The sequence below is a fragment of the Bos javanicus genome, chromosome 16, assembly GCF_032452875.1.
Source record: "Bos javanicus breed banteng chromosome 16, ARS-OSU_banteng_1.0, whole genome shotgun sequence".
NCBI lineage: Eukaryota > Metazoa > Chordata > Mammalia > Artiodactyla > Bovidae > Bos > Bos javanicus.
In genome coordinates this window covers 64,888,101-64,910,552 of record NC_083883.1, presented here as the reverse complement: position 1 = coordinate 64,910,552, position 22,452 = coordinate 64,888,101, and the positions used below count along the sequence as shown (strand labels likewise).

Genomic DNA, 22,452 nt, shown 5'->3' with positions numbered 1-22,452 from the left:
TGTATTCAAAATAAAACCCATCAAGCAGAAACAAGTTACTCAAAAAATTTTTTTGTGGTTCTTTGCTTCTCCTTTTTTAAAAATTTAACTAAATTTATTTATTTTTCAGCCACCCCATGTAGCATGTGGGACAGATCCCCAACCAGGGACTGAATCTGCAACCCTGCAGGGGAAGAGTGGAGTCTTGACCGCTGGACCACCCAGAAAGTCCCTGCAAGTTACTTTTTAAGGATGAATACAAAAACAATTAATACATTTTAGAACTAGAACATGTCCTCCAAGACTTGATTATTAGAAATAGCCTATTCTCAGAAAATTTTCCTAATTATGTGATATTCTTTTAAAACTCCCTCTCCCCCTGTAATCACACACATACATACACACACAAACTGAGACAATACAATTTACATTTTAAAAAATCAACCAAAGGTAAATCTATTTGGGAAAATTCCATGAAACCTGAACAAATATGCTTCTGCATGAGTCACAGGAAATGGCAATGGAAGAGGAAGTGTCTAAGGATCAGAAAACAGATGCTCTCACAAATAAATCTGGTCGGGATATACACCAGGAGCTTTGAGCTTTCCAACACAGAACTGTTTTTCCTAGTTTTTTCTGGGTCAACAGAAATACAAAACTTTTGGATAGAGAAACAATGTGAAAATTTTAAAAAGAAAAGAAAGCAAGAGGAAAAAACCTTCAGAAATAAAGGATTAATCTCTGTTCAAATCGCAGCCACTGTGTCTTCCCGGGCAGTCTGCAAATATCCTAACAGAGCTGCTGGCCCTCAGACTGCAAGTCACTGATGGCATTTACCCCGCTGTCTGCAGCCCCCTCTTCTAGGAACAACTGTGAGCTTTCACCCTTTTCCTTAAAAAAATAGGTTACAGACTCCAATAATACTGATGCAATTCTGGCCTTTCAGGCTATTTAACTATAAATGGGATAATACACATGAGGGTGCCCTGTGCTCCTTATAAATTATTTACCAAAAGGAATAAAAGATAGATCTTTTTTCTTCCCTTTGAATGGAATCCATACCCTCTTTGAGGGTATGAAGATATAGAGAATATATATCTTTTCCTTTCTTTCAACAGGCTCTAAATCTCATGATTCTATGACTGCATTAAAAAAAATAAAATCCAGAGACCCTCAGCACATATGAAAAACACACATTTTTACTATGTGGGAATTTTCACTTGAGACATACCTTGCTATAGAAAATTCAGATAATCCAAAACAAAAATCAAAAAATGCATAATAAAATAAGGTATTTGCAAAGGGATACTTCTGTTATCACTTCCCTAAGGACTTCATTAGATTAACAAGCTTAGTAATTCTTCTTTCTATCCCAAGGTGAAAATGATCTACCATGATCATTTATACAGTCACTCAGTTGTGTCTGACTCTTTGTGACTTCATGGATATAAAGTCCATGGACTTCTCCAGGCCAAAATATTGGAGTGGGTAGCCTTTCCCTTCTCCAGGGGATCTTCCCAACCCAGGGATTGAGCTCAGGTCTCCTGCATTGCGGGCAGATTCTTTACCAGCTGAGCCACCAGGGAAGCCCAAGAATACTGGAGTGGGTAGCCTATCCCTTCTCCAGCAGATCTTCCCAACCCAGGATTTGAACTGGGGTCTCTGCATTGCAGGTGGATTCTTCACCAGCTGAGCTATGAGGGAAGCCCACACAAAGGACTTCATGTCTTGTCATGACTGTGATTATAATCAGATTGAACCGGAAAGAAATTATTTACATTGTGACTCCACTAGTATTTTAAAAGCAAAATATTGCATAAAACAGAAAAATGGACCCCAGTCCTTCAGAGGACCACACATTCCCAAGTTAATTTTGTTACAAACAGAGCTATGTATACACATCATCACAATAAGTGAAAAACTGAATTGGATATAAATTTGGTATGTTTTGTCATCTTCAAATCTGTCCTTTTACACAAGAAACTGGTCTTTGCTAAAGGCAAGTTGCTGGGAGACTAAGAGGAGGAAGGAAATTAACTTTTCATTGCATTCCTTTTTTTTCCCCTTTCTGACTATATCCCATTTATGAATTACTCATTCAAAAATATAAATACATACTTTCAAATGTCCTAAAGCCTCAAATGTGTAAAACAATGTTTTGCTTTTAATTGAGAGTAGCTTTGGAAAGGAACTCTTGTGCAACAGTCTGGCAGAAGATCCAAATTCTTTGTCTTCTATGTAAGTTACTAACCCAATTCTTGATCAGGAAACACAATTGAAAACAGAAGTCTATAGGAAAGAGACTCCTCAACAAGTCAGGAATCTTTCATCACTGAACACCCTTCACTTTCTACTCGTTAGCAAAAATGCCAAAATCACTCACCATCCCTGCCATCATCATATCCTGGTCAGCATCTTCTTGTTTTTTCTTCAGCTCTTTTTCTGCTTCCTGTAGTTGTTTCAACATATTATTCACCTCGTTATCCAGATCTGTAACTTCTGCAAAAGTCCTTTCAGCTTCTGCCTTGGTGCTGGTAGCGTTCTAGACACAAAATAAACAGTTGCTGATGAAAAAATGTTTTCCTTTCTCTAAAGGATTCGGCCGCTCAAAACTAGGATACAGAAACAACAGGGCAATCATTTGCCCTATAATTTGTACTGTAAGTTGAATTATGTTATCATTTATTTGGGCTACAAAGAGCAGTAATGAAAAAAATAACATTACCACCTAACATAATAACATTTTACAAAGCACTGTTATTTGTATCCTCTTATGTAATCCAGTTAATAAAAATTCCTGTTCTATCGTTGCCATTTTTACTTGGGGTCACATCGCAGCAACATTTAACTGGTGTATACTTTCCACCGCATCACACTGATTAGACTCTTTCACATGGATAACTTTCTATTCAAAGCTAGTCTTATTCTAGTTGGCAGTTCATTATAATGTACAAAAAGTCCATAATCCTGAAATATGATATATCTGCTCTAAATAAACTAAAAAAATGCATGTGATTTTCAAACACATGTAAGTTTCAATCAGCTCCAATCTCTCCTTTAAATGAAACAGACTGATCTTTAAGTAGGAGAAAGCCAGCCAAAAGAAGTTATTCTTTAAGATGAGTAGAAAGAATCCTGGCACGGGCAGCTATAAAAATTCTAAAACGGTAGGGCTTAGATATGGAAATACCTTTGAAAGTGGGCGGGGCATGAAACTCTGTATAGACTTGACAGAAAAAAATAAACTATCCATGGCAGGGAACTGTGTTTATTTAGAAAGAGTTCTTTAGAAAAATCTTTAGAAAGAACTGATTTTTTTGTGGGAGGGGACTCTATGGGTCCCTGAAGCCATCTCCCTCCTCACAACTCAGACGCTGCCACCAAGACATAGTAGAGATTTTAGAGTAAAGGACCCTTTCTTTCTTTCGTTGTATCACACAGCACGTGGGATCTAGTTTCCTGACCAGGGACTGAACCCGCACCCCCTGTATTGGAAGCATGGAGTCTTAACCACTGGACTGCCAAGATAGTCCCAAAGGACCCTTTCAGTAACTCTCCCCTCTTAATCAACATGGTTACCTGCTCTAATGCTTGGTTAAAAAGGAATGACAAAGATGGAGTAATATAACTTTAATGGAGTCAAGGAAAAAATGTGCAAGACCTCTCAGTGTGTGTGCGGGGCAGGGGTCTGGAAAGAACCTGGAAAACGACTAGAGAACAGAGAACATGTGAGCAGAGGCCTGGTTCCGGACAGGAGGGGCGCGCACACCTTCTGGACGGCGCTGGCAATCCTCTCCGCCTCGTGGGCCTTGTTCCTGGCCTCGGTGGCATCTGCGGCAGCATTGCCCAGCGCCTGCTGAGCTTCCCTGGTCTTTTCATTGGCTTCAATTATGGTCTGGTTGATGGCAGGGATTCTCCTTAGGGCCTCCTCTGCAGCCGTCTTGTTATCATTCACTCGCCTATCAAAATCTAAAACAGGTTGAGGAATGCATTTGAACTAAACTCTCAACAAGCCAAAAGGGAAACTTTCAGGGAGCTGTCATGAGATTTTGTTTTATGAACAATGGAAGTCAGGGCAAAAGAATGAGAAACAACAGGGACTGAAATCTTGGGAGAACAAAGCTCACAGCCCGATGTGGAAGGTTCGTGAGAATGAACACCTGCTTCTGCAAGGCAAATTCTCACTTGAAACATTTATTTTCATGCAGAACCGAGGATGCTATCACCTCCACCTCAACCAATATTGAAAGATGTAGCTTGTTCTGTGTGTGCTACGTGTAAGGTACTGAGTTGAGAGCTTTATGAATTTTTGTAACTGCATCATTGGTATATGTTAGAAAATTGAGGATTAAAAAGGTAGATCATTTTTTCAAGGATTTACAGTAAGAGTAAGAGGTAGATCAGGGATTGTAACTCAAACCCACTGACACAGAGCCCATACATTCAACCATTATCCTGTAAAGCTTCTGTATTTACAGAACTTATATTTATCAGAGGTAAGTTCAAGGCTATACAGTGAATTGAGCGTAGTTCTTTTTTATCTTGGGTAAAGAAAGAAAACAAAGACTGAGATGCAACTGGCAAAGAAAATTAAAGATACTCTCAATTTACCAATACTAAACAGATAAATAGGCATATCTTGATTATAAGAAATATACTTTTTTTTTTTTTGGTTTTCATACCATGGGTAAAATGACATGAACTCTGGGATTTTTCTTTGAAATATTTGACATAAAAAAGGTAGGGAAGGTGCTGAGGGATAAAGTAAGTGCAGTAAAAATCTTAATTGTTGAATCTGAATGACAGGTATACAGGATTTATTATACTATTATCGCTCATACTGTATGTGGTCAGAAAATCTCATAGTAAAAATCTTTAACAAAAGAAAGAAGAGCAGCCTCACGGAGGACATTTACCCTGCTGCCTCCCCGCTCATACCTTTCAGGTTGTTGAGAATGTCATTGGCTTCTTGTAAGGTGTTTCGTCCCTTTTCGGCAGCTTCTTCCGCAAGGGCCTTGGCAGCATCAGCTCGGGCAAGGAGCTGGTCAGCAGTCTGCAAACACATGGCAGATGAGAGGACAGAGCCTCCTAGGTAAAGCCTCCTCCCTCCTAGCAGACCGGGCGCCTCCAGGCCACCCCACTCTGAGCAGCCAGCATGCGACAGGCTAGGCCTGGGCAGCAGCAGAGAACCCTCCTCTGATTTCTTCTTTGTGGGTTTTGTTGCTTCTGCAATTTGTGGTGACGGCTCAGACACAGCTTACAGTCAGACAATTTCAATTTTTGCCTCACGAAATGAAGCAATCTGCAAAGCAAACCAACCTGCTGTTCAGTCTTTCCTTTCTCCAGAAGTTTCTTTACTTCAAATTCTTTGCCTCTCATGTCATCTCTGAGGTCCTCGTAATCTTTCAACTTCTGGTCAATCAGACGGTCCAGATCTTCAGCTTCCTTCTTGATTTTATTTGCCTCATTCTATGAAAAGCAAGCAAGATCACATATGTTAGAAAAAACAACCTAAACTGCCCAAAAGATAGCCTCGGTAACTCTGTAATACTTAGTAGATAGTTTTGAAAAGAATAGCACAGGGCAAGATTTTATGGACCTTTTTAAGAAAAAAAAAAAAAAAAGAGGTATACCCTACCTATACACAGTAAAATGCACAGTACTTAGTTTAATGAGTTTTGACAAATATATTCACCTGTGTAACCAAACCCCAATCAAGATACACAGTATTTCCACCCAGGAAATGCCCTTGTATTTCTTTCCAGTCCATTTCCCCACCCACCTCTCCAACAATGTGGCTGTCACTGGTCTGTTTTTTAAATCATCATAGATTAGTTTCGCCTATTATCAAATTCCATATATAGGAAATCATAAGTATGTACAAACCTAGATAGCATATTAAAAAGCAGAGACTTTACTTTGCCAACAAAGGTCCATATAGTCAAAGCTATGGTTTCTTCAATAGTCATGTAGGGATGTGAAAATTGGGCCATAAAGGTGGCTGAGAGCCAAAAAATTGATGTTTTTGAACTGTGGTGTTGGAGAAGACTCTTGAGTCCCTTGGACTGTAAGGAGATCAAACCAGTTAATCCTAAAGAAAATCAATCCTGAATATTCATTGGAAGGGCTGATGATGAAGCTGAAGCTCCAATACTTTGGTCATCTGATGTGAAGAGCCAATTCATTAGAAAAGACCCTGATGCTGGGAAAGACTGAAGGCAGGAGGAGAAGGGGATGACAGAGGATGAGATGGTTGGATGGTATCACCAAATCAATGGACATGAGTTTGAGCAAGCTCCGGGAGATGGTGATGGACAGGGAAGCCTGGCGTGCTGCAGTCCATGGGGTCACAAAGAGTTGGACACAACTGAGCAACTGAACAATGACGACAACAGTATGTACATGTCTGAAGAGATTTAAAATATTATGATAAAAACAAAGACCTCAGACATAAGAATGGAAACTTAACATATTTCAAGTTTAATGTAAAAAATACACCATTTATATAGAACCTGGTGTGAGGATTCATGATTAGAGTACAGATGAAATAAAATATCATCAATCCCCAAATATTTTGCTTGCCCCAAAGCATCCTGACATAGTTCTTTCATTTAAACCACTCATTTCTCTCTTGTTCAAAAGCAGATAGTGCCTGGGAGCAACGATCTAGGTGTCAGATATAATGTGGATTTAGAAGTGATTATTCATATCACTGAAGGAGTCTTTTCTATTTAATGTTTATAATCACAGGATTATTTTACCTCAATAAGTTTTTTCAGGCAAGGCTTTATTGGGGCCCCTGCTGCAGCAGGGAGGAGTAAGAACAAGTAACACTTGTTCACTCGTTCACTGAAAAGGGTGAGCCTGTTCCTTATATGGGGTGAGGGCAGGGGTGTATTAACGTATCTAACCTAGAACTCTGACTTTACCAGTAAGTCAATGGGAGGTCAGAGGAGGTACTGTGTTGGCCAATATCATAAGATCTTATGGAAAAACCCAAACGAACCTTTTGGCCAACTCAATAGGGACTGATGACAGTTGAGGGGCAGTCAGAAGAGCGCTCCCCCAGACTGAGGGGGCATGTGGGTGTGTGTTTGGTGGGGAGAGAGTGGGGGTGGCAAGTCTATGCAGGCAGGCTGTCAGTCCAATACCTCCAGTGCTTCCGAATCCACAGGAGTGAGCTGGGCTACACTGGCGTAGATCTCCACCGCTTTATCACCAGCCTTCTTGGCCTCCTCGTGTACTCGGGCAGCTTGCTTCTCTAGATCCTGGGAGATGTTCTTCGCTTGTTCATACCTAAGGAACAAAAAGATGTGACCTAATGAAAACCTACATTCCTTTTAGCATCTTAATGCTCATCAGATTCATTCTAGTTTAAATCATCGTGACAGTATTTTCAAAACCTCAAAGAAATGCTATATTAAAATGCTATTATTTAATACCAATATAGCTTAAATTTCTATTTCACCTCATCACTTTATAGCATATAATGTACCATACGCTTTCTTATTTCAGACACTTTTTAAATATATGTAGCTTATTTTCTCTGCTTATTCTGTGATTATTTTTTCTCTTCTCATTTATGCAGAATTTTAACATGGTTAGTTAGAAAGTAACATGGTTAGTCTTTACCATTCTCTGCTGATACAGCAATTGGATCAAATAAAATCTCTGTGGCTCTAGATCCCTTGATCTAATTACTGCATCATTTCAAAAGCACGATTAATAAAAGATACCTTACTGCATGAATGTCTGGCCTGAACTCACCAGCATTTAATTCTTCATTGAACTGGTGCCACTTACAAGAACAATTTAAACTGTACTCACTTTCTATTAAGCTCTTCAATCTCAGATGCTGTTTGATTTTCTCCTGCTAGTGTCCTCAAAAGCAGATTGTATGCCTCAGCTGAGGTATCATTCGCTGTCTTCGCTACTCGTACAATGTCATCAGCTTCTTGTTTATGGCTATATAACATAACAGGAAAAACAAGTCATGAAACAGAACCTTTTAATAGGGAAAGAAGCAGAATTCAGGTAAAGCTTACCTTATTATATACATACATTACCATGGGCAGAGTTCCACAAATATTGAAAAGTCTTATAAATTTGGAATTTTGTTATCATTTCAGTGGGGCTGAGTTTATAAATAAGCATTCTATAATCTGAGAAAATGACACTTCCCAGGAAGATTAATGATATAAAATATATAGGGACAAATGCTTTTATTTCCTAAAAATTACTTTTAAATTTAATTATTTAAGAATATTTATACGTGAAACCATGTATGCTGGCAAGAACTCGTTTCTCTAGTCATAAACACAAATCTCAGACCTCATCTTTAATGGCTACTCTGGTTCTGTTACTACCTAATCTTAAAACCCCTTTGACTATTCAGATTTCTCACATGCAACCTAGGAAGAGTAATTCAATGCCAAATGGCAAAGAACATATCAACTGGAACTGCTGAGCAACTGCTAAGTTTTTTTTTTTTCAGCTCTAAAATTTCATATTACATTGTCACACTGCAGTACATGGCCCTTCTTTTTGATCTGATAAACTTTCCTTCAAATTTCATGCAAGAAGTACACCACAATTAATTTATCTCCAAGACCTAATTTTTCTTGGGAGCTTTCTATTAATGTTTTCAGCTGTCTTCTTTTAATCAGAAAATCCAGCTCTGAAACCATGAATGCTCTATGAACTAAATTACAGCAGTTTACACACTCACATTTACAGAGAACAGAAAGAGAGCACATATGTTAAAGCAAAAAGCCAATGCAATTGCTCAGACACTGAGGCTAAAATTCTACCAGGTTTTATTTAAGCACCCTAGACCCATGAGGTCTACTGTTTTGCAATGCATTTATAAACATTTATTGAGTACTTATTGTATGTCAGATACTGTTTCAAGCACTGGGACTTCAGCAATGAATAAAGCACACAAAAACGCCTACCCTCACAAGGACTACATTTTTAGCAATTTTATTTTTTAAAAAATGCTTTAACTTGATGCCTTCTGCAATTTAAAGTCTTCTTAAGAAATTGCCTTACTTTTAATCAGGAATGAAATGATCTGTTTGGCTAATTTTCACATGTATGATGGGTTATTAAATATTTTCTATTGAAACTTGAAAATAAAACATTTTTGTTAAAAATTTCAAAATTAAAAACGACGATGACGACAAGGGACTTCAACGGTGGTCCAGTGGTTAAGAATCCGCCTGCCGATGCAGGGGGACATGGGTTCAATTCCTAGTCTGGAAGGATCCCACATGCGCAGAAAGACTAAGCTCACAAGCCACAACTACCAAGTCTGTGTGCCCTGGAGCCTGTGCTCCGCAACAGGAGAAGCCATGGCAATGAGAAATCCCACACTGCAACAAAGGGCGGCCCCCGCTCAGCGCAACCAGAGAAAGAACACATGCAGCAACAAAGACCCAGCGCAACCGAAAGTGAATAGACAAAAAGGTTTTAATTAATAACCTTGAAAAAGCAGCTAAGTTCTGAGCTTATCTATTAAGGTTTCAAAATTTAAAATCCAAATTTTCCTTAGATATGTAGATACAATTTCCCTCCAAACCATCATATTCTAATATTCAAAATAAATACTCTAATATCAAAGGAAAGGGAAGAAAAGAGTACATGTAGTTCTTTTCAGAGTACAGTATGTAACATTTCAGAAAAGAGGGCAAACTTTGCAGAAGTAATTATGTGGGACGTGTCTGTGGGTGTAGGATGGAACATGTACATGTCATAAGCCACAACTTAATCATTAACAAGGGATCTGGAGGTTACCGTTCAGCAAGCTTCCGTGCCTCTTCTGCCAAAAGGGTCATGTTGTTGGGGTCTCCTGTAGACTCTGGCTGAGTGACTGACTGAAGAGGAAGGAAACAAGGCACTGATCTCAAGGGAGGGGATTATTTATATTAATAAACAAGCATCAAAACTAAAATTTTATCAATATTATTTAGAGAAAGAATGCCTCTTCATTTAAGAGATCTTCAGTTAATATCAGCATCCTTGACTACAGATTATTATTTCTATTTTCAGCAGAGAATAAAGAAAGCTTAAATTGCCTAGAAGGACCCAAACAAGAGACAGGACCCAGATGTCCTCTGGTTTTAATTCAGTTTGGGATAACTATTTCATGGCAACTATGAGCAGTGTGGCTTTCTTCCGCCATGTTTAGAGACAAACAAGAAGATACAAGGCATCAATTTATCGGAGGAAGCACTCCCCTACCGGTAAAAGACTTGCTGTCAATGACCAAGGGACTCCCCCAGTCCCCCTCAGACTGTCCCAGTCACTCACCACATTGGCAATGGCGACCTTTGCTTTCTCAAGTTCTCTGGATGCGATTTCAATCAACTGCTCTGTGCTTTCGACCCGGGAACGTGCTTGTTCAGCCAAGTTTCCGGTCTCTTCAATGGTATTCCGGATATTCTGTAAACGGCTAATTTGGCTGAATAAGGTGTTATTCACTCTCTGGAGGCGATCCATCAAATTTTGGTCTACATCTGCAATAGCAGTGCAGAAGAAAGTTCATAAATTATCTGAAGGGGGGGTTACATATCATCTCATATGAAACCTGAGGCACTGCTTCTCGTCATGCTTCCAAATACAGCATCTTTCTGACAAGTCTCCCAAAGCCAGCAACAGAGCTGGTCAGTCCTCACTGTGCCCAGCAGTACCGCCACTGATACATTCAACCATGGTCTCCGACTGTGTTTAACTGGAGATGAACACACCATCTCTCCCACTTGATGAGTCTCTCCTTTCTTACTCCACATGGCATCCCAGTCTTACACAATGACTGGCAAAGAGAAGACACTCAAAACATACTCAATGAAGCGAAGACTTTGACACTCCAGCACATGCGAGACTGAATAAAAATACAATGCTGGTAAGATCACTACCAGCCCTGAGAGCTGCACAGTTTTCTAAACTAGGAAAAACTCAGTTTGAAACAGAAGTTGAAATACAGCACTTTAAATTCATTCTTAAAATTTTAAACGAAGTAGACTCCTGCTGCCACCCCACACATCCATGTAATTTCAGACTGATCTTTGCTTTTGAATAGTTCTTTGAATTGTTCTTTCTTAATATTACCCATTCGATTTAAACCTCATAGCTGTACCCTAATCAATCAAGAAACAAATATAAGCCCATACAAAGATAATTCTGACATTATTAAAATTCTCACATCATGAGAATATACATATACAGAAACCATTAAGTCAGTCTTATTCAAACTGACCAGTTCTTAATTCTGCATGATGCTAGTGTTGGCATCTGAATTTTCGAAGGCACGTACAAGAGGTGAGAAGTTGAAGTCAAGATCAACGAAGGAGTACAGCCTTGGAAAACAACATCTTGGAAGCAGGGTCACCCAATCAATACACATGGAAAGCTGGTAGACTGCAAAATGCTCCTCTAACTACAGAATGACCCCGTTCAGATATTACTTAAACAATTCTTTGACAATCCAAAGATTTTTAACAAAACACAAAATAAAAAACAAGTTGAAATTACAGAGAATCACTTAGATTTAAGAAGCAGCCAATGAAGTTAAGAAGCCCCTTCCATTCCAAACTTCAAGAAGATAACCTATCAATCTCTCCGGCCGGTTCTTTAGAGAAACAATAGTATCCCCCCAAAAAGGGAAGAGATAACCTAAGTGGATCACTTCAAAGCCCTCTAATTCCAAGTGTCCACTTGTACTGCATAATCTCCTTTCAAAACTGAAGAATAAACACAAGTTTAAACTACAAATGAATACTTAGGGAGAGTCTGAAAGGATAAATCATTATGAAGACATTCTTATTCTTGGCTAGTTGGGACCTAAGTGGGAAAGGTCAGCCAGGAACTCCATGAACCAGGACTTAGTGGGAGTGGATTTTAAACCCCAGTCTCCCTCTGGTGGCTCCCAAAGCTAGCAGAAGCAGGAACCCATTATGCTCCCCATCCTTCAGGTGGCTCAGGGGGAAGTGTGGCGGCCATGGCTCCTATTAGTGCTTCGTCCCACAGAATCATCTGCTTGGGCAGAGGAAAGGCTGTAGTCATTGTGGCTAAAAAGAGCCTTGTCTGCTGCGGCTCCACCAAGGTGTGGAGCCTGGATGAGTGGCAGTGCTGGCCGACCTCGCTTTCTTGCCTCTTGACTGAGCTCGAGGTGCTGGCACCAGAGCTGTGTGCCACACCCCACCTCTTAGGTGGCTGATCGGCACTAAGAATGACCACCGCACATTCAACTCTTCAACGGATATGGCCGGACAGATATGAATTTGTTGTTACAGGAGAATACGTTAATGGAAAAACGTGTGTCAAAATTTGAAAAATGAACATTCTAAAAAAAACCCCACCATTATTTATACAGAACAGGAAACCTATAAATTCTTCTTAATCTAGGTTTAAGACTTAAAATGTAACAACTGAAATAAAAAACATGTTTTCCACATCTCATTTTATTTTTCCATTTCTAAAAATTTACCTCATAGAACAATTTCTGGACTGTCCTACAAAAATTAAACAATCTTGCTCAAACCAGACACATCCAATTTCTTCCTTCTATACGTCAATCATTTTATAAAATTTTAGGAACATTTACAACACGAAATAAGCAACATATTTAGTTTTCGTTGACCCGTACCCTGACAAGACTTCTCTAACTCATAGTGGAAATGGAGTCAGTAGGGAAGCTGATCATTGCGGCCCCAAGTGTATTAATGTTAATGCGCATTTACTGTGGATATCTGGCAAGCACCTGGATTTCAATGATGGAAAAAACCCCACACAAAAGTAACCTCAGACCAACGGTGAGCACCTTGATCCAAGGATTTATAAAATGCTTGGGTTTTAACATCTAACCATGTCTGATGTAATGGGAGAATTACTTCTGCTTAGTGTATCTTAAAACATTGACAGGTTCTTTTCTACATGTTTAAAAGATGAAATCATTCATATTCTAAACATAGTTTAAAAACGGAGAAAGGATTTTATAAAACCATACTATTTAACCTTGAACTAAGAGCCACATCTAAAGACGGACCACCTCACAGAAATCACCCTCTTGTTTAACTTTGTGTACCTTTGACATCCTGGGCTTCACGAAGGAGGTCAGTAACTTCCCTCTCTACTTCCTTTAGCCTATCCTCAAAGGCTTGATCTGTCACCATCTCATCCCCAGTTCCAAGGTTTGCGATGAGATTCTCTAATTCCCGGAGTTTGGCTCGGTGATCAGCAACCTAAACATAATGAAAAAGGAAAAGGGAAATGTAGGCTGTATAAACATTCCTGAAGAACTTGATTGCAAGCCTGCAGAAAGAATAATCAAAGAGGTGCTCTATAAGTGTGGAGGTCTACATACTCCATGTATGTAAACTTTTAAGTAGATAACAGGAGTAGTTTTTCCTCATTGCTCTGGTTTCAAAAGAAAAAATGTCAGGCTGATTCCGCTGACTTTAAACTCTGCATGCTGACGATTCTCCAGTTCTGATCGCTCTCTCCTGTTTGAGATTACTTTCCTGATATCGTCACTTGGCTCTCTGATAGGTATTCTCAACTTAACATCCAAAACTATACCCTTGATTTTTTTTCTCTTACACATGTATTCTCTGAATCATCTCCATCTCAATAAGTAGTGCCTCCAACTACCTTAAGTAAAACAATCCAAGATCCATCCTTGATTCTTCTCTTTCCCTATCCTGACCCTCTCTTATATCCTGCCTTGCTGAACACACATATTTATCTAATTCAGTCTAGGCTTTCCCTTTTGCCCTATTCCTAACCATCCAACTGCATGCAGCAGAGTGTTCTTGAAGTATAAACTGAATTTCTCAGCTTAAAACTCTTTAGTATACTCCCATTGGATTTTGAATAAAATCTAAATTTCTAACTCTGGTCAACATGGTGCAACATAAGCAGTCTCTAACGATCTCTCCAGTCTTATCACAAACCATTCCCTCTTCATTCAGCAGGATCCAGATACCCTTGAGCTTCGAGGCCACTGTACCCCACGTTCCTTCTTCCTGGAACAGCCTACCCATCACTTCTCCTTTAGCTTGATCTTTCTTATCCTTAAGATCTCACCTTAAGTGAGTTTCCACAGAGGCTTTATAGAAAGTAGTTCTCCCTAGTTATTCTCTGCATTCTTTCTTGTACTTATCTCAGTTAGTATTCCTTTAATTTTTATTATGTGTCTCCCAGTCGGCACTTGAGCCCTTGAGAACAAGGGCTGGATCTATCTGGTTCGCCATATTTTCTCTAGAGCTGAGAGCTTAGGAAGTGCCCATTCAACATCTGCTGAATGAATGAACGCATGCACTGTTGACAGCTGACCTTATCCTTCACCAGCCGGTAACAAGCTGGACATTCCTGGCAGCCAGGCCAAGACCGATTGTAGAAATAGTTCTCTTCACACTGGTCACAGCGATTCCCCACAAAGCCTTCTCTGCATTCACAGCGACCATCGTCTTTGCACTGGAGGGAAAGAGACCCCTCAGGATGACAGTCACAGGCTGCAGAATAAAGGGAAAAGGGTACATAATAAGGAAAAAAACGGAAGACTGCATTTTCTTTAAGCTCAGAGTGATATCAATAAGCCAGCTGTACTATCATTAGAAGTAGATGCTTTGTGAAAAACAGGCCGATTTAGGAGAATTTAAATGGTTATGCCTGCTCAGCGGAGAAGACAGACATTTTTAAAACAACAGTAAATTTTTAAAGTAAAGTGAGCATCTTTTGGAGGGGACATATTTCCTATGACTGAATAATTATACAAATATATGAAGTAGAAATCAGTCCATTACAGAAAGTGCCCTTTTCGTGCACTTCCAAGAACTCATCTCTACCTTCATCTCTCCAACCGTTTAATTTTTCCTTTCTCTAAGGAACCAGAACACCCGAATGCTAGTGCTGATTTTCCGTTATTTTGTCGTTTGTTTACTCATGTTGTTCTCTGAACGGAGTCAGTGACCTATGCTGCATTCCACAGGAGAAACGCAGGAATTCAAAAAGCAAAAACCCAAACTGTTCTGCGGCCTAATTCCAGGCAAGTGTTTATGCCAAGGAGCAGCAGATGTGCACATGTAAGCGCACCAAAAGGGCCCCAAGGGTGGGAAGCAACTGCAGTCAGTAAGTCAACAAACACGTCTGAGCAGAGTCCCTCACAGCTTCATCATCTGCACGAAGAATCTGATCAATTAAAAAGTTTCATTAAGCACAGGAGGCGGCTCGGTAATCAAAGGGCAATCACTTGGAAATATGAAAGACCAGAAAAAGGAAGAGTCAGAAACACTATAAAAGAAGACAGAAGTCGGGTGGTTGCTAAGGAACCAGAGAGGCTTTCGGTCCTCTGAGTTTTAGAAATGGATCATGTTTCTGGAATAAAGCATCTCTGAGGACTTGGGTACAGCCCTGACTGTGAGCTGTAGGCCTACACGGAGGCTGGTCAAATGTTTTGGATTCACAGTTCTAACGGGGATGAGAGGGGACTGAAGATTTTTATGCCACCCACACCCCTTACGTTTGCAGCCTTCGGGTCCAAACCCAAAGTGGTTGACCTCGCAGTGCTCACAGTGCTGACCGGTGATGCCAGGCTGGCACTCACACTGGCCGCTGTGGATGTCACACTGTCCGTTGGTGGAACCCAAAGCGTGGCAGTCACACCTAATAAATCAACACATGACAATTCTCAGGTAAGAAAAACAGACTTTAAGCAAACCTTTCTTTTTCCTTTCAGCATAGGACTGATACAATTTTGTATCAGAAAACAGAATGTTTTAATGATGACAGATGTCAAGGTTCCTGAGGTTCCAATAATTTTCCTGAGCTCTACTCAGATCTTCTTTTTCTAACCTAGCCCACACAAATACTGCTGATCCACTACTAAAACCACTTCCCATGGCTCTCCAATCTGGCACTGCATGGGCGCTGGGCTGGAGCTCTGAAAACAGGAATTCCCAGCCTCTGTAACCCCAGAAGTTCTGATTCTAAATGTCTCAGAAAGGACCTTATAATTTGCATTTAAAAAAAAAAATGTGGCTCAGGTGACGCTGACACAGCTGGTGCCGCTGCCTTCCACTCTCTGCTCTCATTACTTCATTACAGCTCTCCAGCATCGCCTCTAAAGGTTGCCTCGCCTGTTTCAGGCACTCAAATAATTCCCGAACAAAGCCAAACCAACTGTGAAATATAACTTACAAAAATTCATCTGTGACGATTTAAAAAAAGCCAAGGTTGCCTGCACCAAAGGCAGCCACCATTTTACCTCTCACAGCCCTGCCCGCTCTGCAGGTTGTAGAATCCGGGGTCACAAGCGCCGCAGTCCCGGCCGGTCACGTGGGGCAGACACTCGCACTGCCCGGTCACAGGGTTACAGCTGCTCTGCTGCTTCACCGTCCCGTAGGGGTTGCAGTCACAGGCTACAGCAGGAAGACACAGACAGCAAAAGATGCACATCACCCGAGAGGAGCCCTCAAGTGTAAACGACACAAATAGAGTCTTTCGACTTGTGCTGTCCAATACAGCAGCCACCAGTCACCGAACGGAGATGCGCTGTCAACGTGAAACACACACTCGACTTTGAAGAAGCAGTGTGGAAAAAAAGAACGTACATCTCAAGCATTTTTTATTGATTAGTTGCTGAGATGATAATACGTTAGACATGTCAAATAAAAAACAATGTTAAAAGTAACGTTACCTGCTTCTCTTTATTGTACTGTATCCACTAGAATAATTTAAATTACGTAAGTGGTTCACGCTATACCTCTATGGAACAACGCTGCATTAGACCAGACAACTGTAAATATTTAAAGAGACCGTGCAGTGACGCCCAGGATATGTAAGTGTAACTGCGAGAGGATTTGGCCCATGGCTGGTTACCTTTGCATTTGTCTGCTGGATTGGGAGCCAGGGGATTTCCAAAAAATCCATCTTTGCACCGGTCACAGTAGAAGCCGGCCGTGTTATAGATGCACTTCAGGCATTCTCCCGTCAGGCGGTTGCAATTTCCAACAGCGTTGGGATCGATGTTGTCATTGCACTGACACAGGCGGCAGAGCCTCACGGGGCCATTGCTACCCAGAGGGTCTCCAAAGTAGCCGTCATCACAGAGCTCGCATCTTTTACCTGCATGTGAGACAGTCTGATGTTACAAGAGAAAGGCCTTAGATGTTTCTAGTGCCACTGGTTACAGACAGTCTGGAGGAACCACCAGGCACAATGCTACATGGTGCCATGGACACGGCATCAGCCTGAGAGAGAAGACGACCTGGGATGCAGCTCTGGTGTGGTGCCCAGCCACTGGGGTGACCTTGGACACATCTCCATTTCTTCAGAAATACAGCACCTGGTTTGCCTCCTTCTGCAGCTGTTTTGAGGATTAACTGATATCATGCCCTAAGAGTGCTTTGTAAATGAGGCTTTACTAACCTTTCCAGCACCAAGGGTTGGCACATTCACCTATGTCTGTTTTTGTCAATAATATTGAGAAAACTGAAAGATGATGTTTTTTTAAAACATGGTTTTTAAAAAAATATTTATTTGGCTGTGCTGGGTCTTAGTTGCAGCACACTGGATCTTTTGCTGTGGTGCACGGAATCTCTAGTTGCAATGCATGGGCTTAGTTGCCCTGTAGTGTGTGGGACTTAGTGTCCCGATCAGGGATTGAACCCATGTCTTTTGCATCAGAAGGCAGATTCTTTACCACTGGACCACTAGGAAGTCCCTGAAAATGCCTCTTCATATCATTCATTCCTCATACAACAGAGTTGAAAAAGTGATAGTCACTCAGTCATGTCTGACTCTCTGAGACCCCATGGACTATAGCTCACCAGGCTCCTCTGTCTATGGAATTCTCCAGGCAAGAATACTGGAGTGGGTTGCCGTTCCCTTCTCCAGAGGGTCTTCCGGACCCAGTGATCGAATCTGGGTCTCCTGCATTGTAGGCAGATTCTTTACCAGTTGAACCACCAGGGAAGCCCCATACAGCAGGTTTGGCAGGATCATTTTCTTAAAACATAAAAGGCATCTACTAATCCTTGTTTGAGCAGTGTCAGCCTGCAAAGGAGAGACCTCAGAGATCATCATTTGCTACTCATTCTTATGGAGAAAGAAACAGACAGGCTAAGAAATTTGCCCACAACCAAGGAACTAATAGTAAAAGAGACAGAGCTAGCATTCAAGGCTCTTTCCATTAAACTCACTGCTCCTCATCCTTCCTTTTCTACTTGCCCACCATTATTAGCTCAAGTTATGTTTGTGGTATCTTTGTAGCCAACTGGACCTAAATTAGCCTAAACTTTTTTTGGAGAAATAGAGGTTTGTTCATTTACTCATCCCATTAATACTGCCTGAGCATCTATCACATACAGACTGTTCTAGGGTTGTCCAGGATGACGTGGAGAACAGGGTGGATGAGGTCTCTGCTCTCACAAGGCTTGTGCTGCCCCTGAGGGAGATGAGTTCACAAACAAATAAATAAAACCACATCAGATATTGACACACATAAAAAAGTTAAAACAGAAAATATGATGAGAGAGACAGGTCAAGGGCTACTTCATATTGGGTGGTTCCTCTGTAAGAGAAGATATTTGGAATGACAATGAAGAGACACAAGAACTAAACAATGATAATATTCAAGGGAAGAATGTTCCAGAAAAGCAAGATGAGCTTGTGGAAGCAGTAACAGCAGCCAGGTAGGGCACAGTAAGGAAAGTGGGTTTAAATTAAAGTGCAGTGAGATACTATTTGGGGGGGGGGGTGGTGTTTCTAAGTGATAAGATCTGATTTACATTTTAAAAGTATTATTCTGGCTGCTGTGTGGGGAATGGGTTGTAGGAGAGCAGAGTGAAGCATGGCGGCAAATTAGGAAGCTATCTCAGGTAAGAGACGACGATGGTGTAGAACAGGGTGGTTACCAGTGAAAGTGGTAAAGAGTGGGCAGATTTGAGAGATTAACACCTTCTGGCTGATTCCTGGGCAATGAAAGAAAGAAGAATCAAGGATAAGCCTACGATTTTAGCTCGAGGAAATAGGTGGATGGAGATAAAGATCAGGGAAGGGACAGAGTCAGAATTGGAGACAATCAAAGACCTAGCTTGGATTTGCTTAAATGTGAAATTGCTTTGGCTGTCTGATTCAAAGTCAAAACAGAAAATATTTGGCACCTTCAAAGAACAGAGTCAGAATTGAAGACAATCAAAGACCTAGCTTGGATTTGCTTAAATTTGAGATCCCTTTGGCTGTCTGATTCAAAGTCACAACAGAAAATATTTGGCACCTTCAAACTAGCAACACTGGAGCAGAGTTAATAAAGACAGCATCTACAGAAGGCAGGGGAGACTGCTGAGACATCTCAAGTACAGTAGTACTTGGGATAGTAACGCAGAGGTCCATAACCTTGCTCAGGGGGTGAGCAGTTACCAGAACCTAATAGTTTCTAACTTTATCAGAAAGAGCTGTTTGGAGAAGGTCACCTGCCAAGAGCTGAGAGACGCTTCAGACACGGGGCCTTGGAATACATACTCTGCCCTCATCCTCTTTTCCTCTCTGATCTCATATGTGCTTCCCACCAAGTGGAGGTGGCCATGTGAGGTAGCACACACAGGTGTCATCAGGGTGGAGCAGTGCAGAGGATCGATATGGAGGGGCCGACGGAAGGCTCCCACCATTCAGGTAGAGATAGCAAGTAGGTAGCTGGCCCTCGAGAGAGCAAGGTCAGGGCTGAAGGCATGGATTTTCCAGCTGTAGGCAAGGAGGGGTTTTTGAAGCCTCAAGGTGAGAGGTGCTCACCTAAGGAGAGAATACAGATAAAGTTGACAAGAAAACCCCAGGCTAAGAAACAGAAGTGATCAAAGGGAGACCCAAAAGAAGAGAAGAAAGGGAGAAGACAACCAAGGAGAGGGAAGAGTCACAAAAGGCAAGAGGAGAAACTGGAGCAAAGGGAGTAGTCAACAGTATCCAGTGTTGCTGAAACTCTGGGTCAGATAAGGACAGAAAACTTACCACTGCATCTGGCAAATAGAGACCACTGATGAGGTAATAGAAGATCTAGCTGGGGATGGGGCAGGACGTGAAGAAACAGGATGTTAAAAGGGGATGGGAAGCTAGGGGCCCTTTTGCCTTTGAGGTAAATACAACAGTTTCCAGAAACAAGATCCTACTCCAGCGTAGGATTAAGACAGTACTTCAGTTCCGCTTTTTCATCAGTTACTTTAGCTAGTTTAGATATGATCCATATTTTAAATGTCTTAGGGACTTCCCTGGTAGTCCAGTGGTTAAGAATCTGCCTCCCAATGGAGGGGACACAGGTTTGATCCCTGGTCAGGGAACTAAGATCCTACATGCTATGGGACAACTAAGCCACTGTGCTGCAACCATGTAGCCCATGCACCGCAGGCAGGGAGAAACCCGTGCACTGCAACGAAAGACGCCCTGCGCCGCAACTGAGACCCGACGCAGCCAAAAAGACGCATTCAAGTGTCTTAAAACCTGTCCTGAATAAAACTCAATTGAAAAACCTGCTATGCTATGCTATGCTAAGTCACTTCAGTCGTGTCCGACCCTGTGCGACCTCACAGATGGCAGCCCACCAGGCTCCCCCGTCCCTGGGATTCTCCAGGCAAGAACACTGGAGTGGGATGCCATTTCCCTCTCCAATGCATGAAAGTGAAAAGTGAAAGTGAAGTCGTTCAGTCATGTCCGACTCTTAGCGAATCTGCTAGAAAAGTCAAAACAGAGCTACATGGTAGCCCATAAAAGCTCTCGTTGCAAAATATCCTCCAAAGCTATAGCTAGCCTGCCCCTTAGTTTCAGAGTCTAGGATGTAGGTTCAAATCCAGACTGTACTACTTACACGACTTGGGCAATTTATAGACTTCTCTTATTATCCTTCCCGTACCAGGACAGGTGTCTTTTTTCTCCTTTAGTATTCTTGAGTGCGTTTCTTTATCTGAACTAACCACACTGTATGAAAATGATCTCTGTGCTTCCCTCCACTTTTAGACCCTGGAGAGCAGGCACCCTCCTTTATTCATCTTCATAATCCCAAAGCCATGCACTCAATTTTGTTGAAAAAAGATTAGTATTATTAATTACCTGAAAAGATCGTTTTAAGTATTAAATGCAGAAGTGAATCATGCACGAAGATCTCAGTGACTATCATCAGTTATTCATATTCTTCAACAGTCTTCTAAATGAGGAACGTCTTACTTTGCATCTGCAACCTCTATTCATTTATTTAATAGATACTCGCATTCATTCAACAAACACATGTGCCAAACACTATTTTGGGTGTTAGGGATACAAAGGTGAATAAACAGAGCAAAGTCCCTGCTTCAAGGACCTTAACTCTGGGGAAGGAAGGAGGAGATAAGCAATAAACAAATGAATACACATAAAAATATCAAGCAGCTAAAAAGCGCTATAAAAAGCAAAGCAGAATGTAGGAAAATAAAGAGTGATAATATTGTGGTTTTTTTTACAGGTTCTGTGCTGGTTTCATGTAGACTTCTATATCCTAATTAACATCCTCAAGAATTGCTATAGATCATTTATTTCAATCCAGGTGATACCTCACAAAACAAATGCAGTTGACCCTTGAACAATGCAAGGAGTTGGAGGGGGGGGGTGGTTGACTGCTGCCCTGCACAGTCAGAAATCCACAAATAAGTTCTGAAATTCCAGCCCCCACCTTATGCGGTTCCTCTGCATTCACAATTCCACGTCCATGGATCCAGCCAACCGTGGCCTGTCGTACTGCAGTATTTACTACTGAAAAAAATCTGCGTTAAGTGGACCCATGCAGTTCAAACCTGTGATTTGAACCCTGAACCCATACAGTTCAAGGGTCAGCTGTATATTTCACATTCTGTGAGAAGCACTTAATCAGTGACTAATACAACATTTTCTAAAATCTCCTATATGATATTCCATCTTTCTATAAGCATCCCCAATACTTTTACTTCACCGTCTGTAGTATTTAGTATAGACATGAGAATGACTCCACGATGCTTAACTGTTCAGTTCACTGACCAGTGAAAGAACAATGAGCAGAGGGATCTCTTATCAAAATGCTCTGTTAAATGCTTCTGCGTGTAGACACGTGAGATACTTACTAAACTCTGTGCCAGCAGAGTAAAGGGTCCTAAGAACCTGGGGCAGGTGCAGAGAGAGGCTTTACTGAGGAAAACCATTCTGGGGAAGTAACGATTCAACTCAACCCACAGAACAGTTAGGAGCTGGCTAAGAAAAGTGAGATCTGGATAAGAGAGTTGGGTGAGCATTCTAGTTCATGAGCAATACTTCATGGCGGGCGAGTAGGGTGCACCTGTGGGAAGACAAGCCCAGGGGTGCTTGGAGAAGAGGGTGCCAGTGCAGAGGCCGGTGGTGGGCAACGAGGCTGGAGAAGTCTATTTGTGAGAGACTCTACTGGGCCACTGTTTTGGTTTTTTATTAAACAAAAAAAAAAAGAAAAGT

The 22,452-nt window shown here is 41.3% G+C and overlaps 1 protein-coding gene across 1 annotated transcript in view; it reads right to left on the bottom strand.

Moving 5' to 3' along the window:
- The window catches only part of LAMC1 (laminin subunit gamma 1), a 121,058-nt gene that overhangs the window by 5,352 nt on the left and 93,254 nt on the right, over positions 1-22,452 (bottom strand). The window contains exons 14-26 of the mRNA XM_061383421.1: positions 16,858-17,103; positions 16,244-16,397; positions 15,500-15,642; positions 14,314-14,492; positions 13,064-13,220; positions 10,291-10,496; positions 9,775-9,854; positions 7,807-7,944; positions 7,131-7,275; positions 5,299-5,448; positions 4,918-5,032; positions 3,749-3,948; positions 2,363-2,521 (exon numbers count right to left, since the gene is read on the bottom strand). Coding sequence (XP_061239405.1) covers positions 2,363-2,521; positions 3,749-3,948; positions 4,918-5,032; positions 5,299-5,448; positions 7,131-7,275; positions 7,807-7,944; positions 9,775-9,854; positions 10,291-10,496; positions 13,064-13,220; positions 14,314-14,492; positions 15,500-15,642; positions 16,244-16,397; positions 16,858-17,103 — 2,072 coding nt within the window. The remainder of the gene's footprint in view (positions 1-2,362; positions 2,522-3,748; positions 3,949-4,917; positions 5,033-5,298; positions 5,449-7,130; positions 7,276-7,806; positions 7,945-9,774; positions 9,855-10,290; positions 10,497-13,063; positions 13,221-14,313; positions 14,493-15,499; positions 15,643-16,243; positions 16,398-16,857; positions 17,104-22,452) is intronic.